At 43.4% G+C, this 2502-nt stretch overlaps 2 protein-coding genes across 4 annotated transcripts in view; one reads left to right on the forward strand and one right to left on the reverse strand.

Moving 5' to 3' along the window:
* Nek11 (NIMA related kinase 11) overlaps positions 1-2502 on the reverse strand; it is a 331808-nt gene that overhangs the window by 285944 nt on the left and 43362 nt on the right. The window contains 1 exon segment of the mRNA XM_029559675.1: positions 440-485. Coding sequence (XP_029415535.1) covers positions 440-485 — 46 coding nt within the window.
* Positions 1-2502, forward strand: part of Aste1 (asteroid homolog 1) — a 67986-nt gene that overhangs the window by 8429 nt on the left and 57055 nt on the right. The window lies entirely within an intron of this gene.

Raw genomic sequence — 2502 nt, forward strand, 5'->3', positions numbered from 1 at the left:
ATCATAGCAATTGCACCTTAGTGTAAGGAATAATAATTTGAGCAGGCTTGGCTCCAAAGTACCGACATGATTCAGTACGTAATTGTTGGACCAAGGCCACTATGGCCTCATAATAAGGATTAATCACTTTGACTGGGGATACTGGTAGATGCACCCAAAGAAGAGGGCCAGCTTGTCAAAGTACAGCTGTAGGGGAGTCAGTGGTAGAAAAACACAACCCATCCAGGGCTGACTATAATCTATATAAGTAATTTGTTGCTGTTCAGTAGCATTTTCTACTAATTGGAAAGCTTGAAGAGCATCAGGAGTAATTTTTCTGCTAGGGTTGGGATCCAAATCTTTTAACACATCAAATAAAGGCTTCAACTCCCCTTTAGTAAGCCTCAGATGGAGGCAAAGCCAATTTATGTCTCCTAACAACCTTTGAAAAGCATTCAACATTTTAAAATTATCCTTCCTAATTTGTATTTTTTGAGGATTAAATTCTTTGGGATACATCAGTTTTCCTAGATAACTGAATGGAGTTTCCCTCTGTACTTTCTCAGGGGCAATACCTAGCCCGTAACTTTTCAACCCCTTCTGCAAGACCCCATAGGCAGACAATAGTAGTCCCTCAAGTTTATGAGCTAGAAGTATATCATCCATATAGTGAATAATAGATACTTCAGGATATAGACACCTAGTCCGTGCTATAGCCTGAGCTACAATTTTTTTACATAAGGTAGGACTGTTGGCCATTCCTTGAGGTAAAACTTTCCAATGATACCTTTTCATAGGCTCCTTAAAATTTATGGAAGGTACACTAAATGCAAATCTCTTACAATCCTGAGGAGCCAAAGGAATAGTGTAAAAGCAATCTTTTAAGTCCAGGATAATTGTAAAAGTGTCCTGTGGAATAGCAGAAGGAATAGGCAAACCAGGCTGTAATGCGCCCATCAGGTCCATTGTTTTAGTGACTTCTCTCAAATCTTGTAACAATCTCCATTTACCTGACCTTTTCTTAACCTCTCCATTTGCCTGACCTTTTCTTAATCACAAAAATGGGACAATTCCAGGGTGAATTAGAAGGTTCGATATGTCCGCTATTGAGCTGTTCCTGTACTAACTGCTCAGCGGCTTCTATTTTTTCCTGGGTAAGAGGCCATTGATCCACCCATACTGGCTTTTCGGATTTCCATGTTAGAGCATCAGCACGAGGTGAATGGCCTTTGTTAAAAATATCCTAGCCCTTTTGTATCCAATTTATGACACATTTGTAACGGTGCCTGAATTACCTGCCTATTTCTTCCTAGTCCGGCTTGCGGAAGCATTCTTTGATTAAACATTTGCTGCAAAACCTGCTCATTGGGACTATAGACTCTCATCTTACTCATCACATCCCTCCCCCAAAGATTGATGGGCAACCCCTTCACAATGTAGAGCGCAAAAGAACCTTTATGTCCCTCTAGGTCCTTCCAATGTAGCGCATCACTACTTTGATATGGACTCTGACTTTGGCCTGTGCCCTGCAAGTTTGTCATGGAGGTATGCTTTGTCCAGGCTGAGGGCCATTGTCCTTCTGAAATTACAGATACATCTGCCCCAGTGTCCAAAAGTCCTTTAAATCTTTTCCCATTAATAATTAGCTCCAACTCAAGTCGTCATTGACTGATAGCTTGTAGCCAATAAACATCAGAGGAACCAAAACCACCTGTCCCTCTATGCTGATTTTTACTATCGTTGCCACTGTGAACCAGAGGGAGCAGGAGCAATTGTGCCAATCTTTGTCCTGACTGTATTACAACAATTCCTAAAGGGGAATGAGTCATAATCTTGATTTCACCTTGATAGTCTGAATCTATCACTACAGAAGCTACCAGAATTCCCTTCATGATAACACTACTTCTTCCTAATACCAATCCCACCATTCCTTTTGGCAACGGCCCATACACTCCTGTAGGTATGGCTTGCATTCCCATGTCAGGGGTTAATACTGTGTAGGTGGAGGCACTGAGGTCCAGTCCTGAGCTTCCTGGGTGGCCCTGAAGAGGTCTTGAGTGGATTTCCCTGCTGGGGGATGAGTGTCTGGAGCACCCCATAACATTTTTTTGGGGGCCTGGGGATGGCCCCACTCCCCGTTTCCCTGCAGAAGCAAGTTCCCCATAACATCCTTTTTTGATTTGCATTCATTAACCCAATGCTTCCCTCGTTTACAGCGGGGACATAAGCCTGGCTCTTTGTTTCTCTGACCTTCTCTCTGCTTGTTAGGGCACTGTTTCACTTGATGTCCCAACTGGCCACACCCGAAGCAGCTCCCCCCAGGTCCAGCCACCCGTCCTTTTGAAAAGGCCTAATAGCAGCTTGACAGGCTCCATTAGCATTCTCAAATGCAAGCTGTTTCACTAAAAGTAAACCTGCTTCACTATCCCCCAGCAAGCAACCGGCAGTTTGCAGTAATTGAGCCACGAAATCCTGATATGGCTCATCCGGACCTTGCCTGATCTTAGACAAATCCTCAGTCTG

This window comes from Nannospalax galili, unplaced genomic scaffold, assembly GCF_000622305.1.
Source record: "Nannospalax galili isolate Female #2095 unplaced genomic scaffold, S.galili_v1.0 scaffold369, whole genome shotgun sequence".
NCBI lineage: Eukaryota > Metazoa > Chordata > Mammalia > Rodentia > Spalacidae > Nannospalax > Nannospalax galili.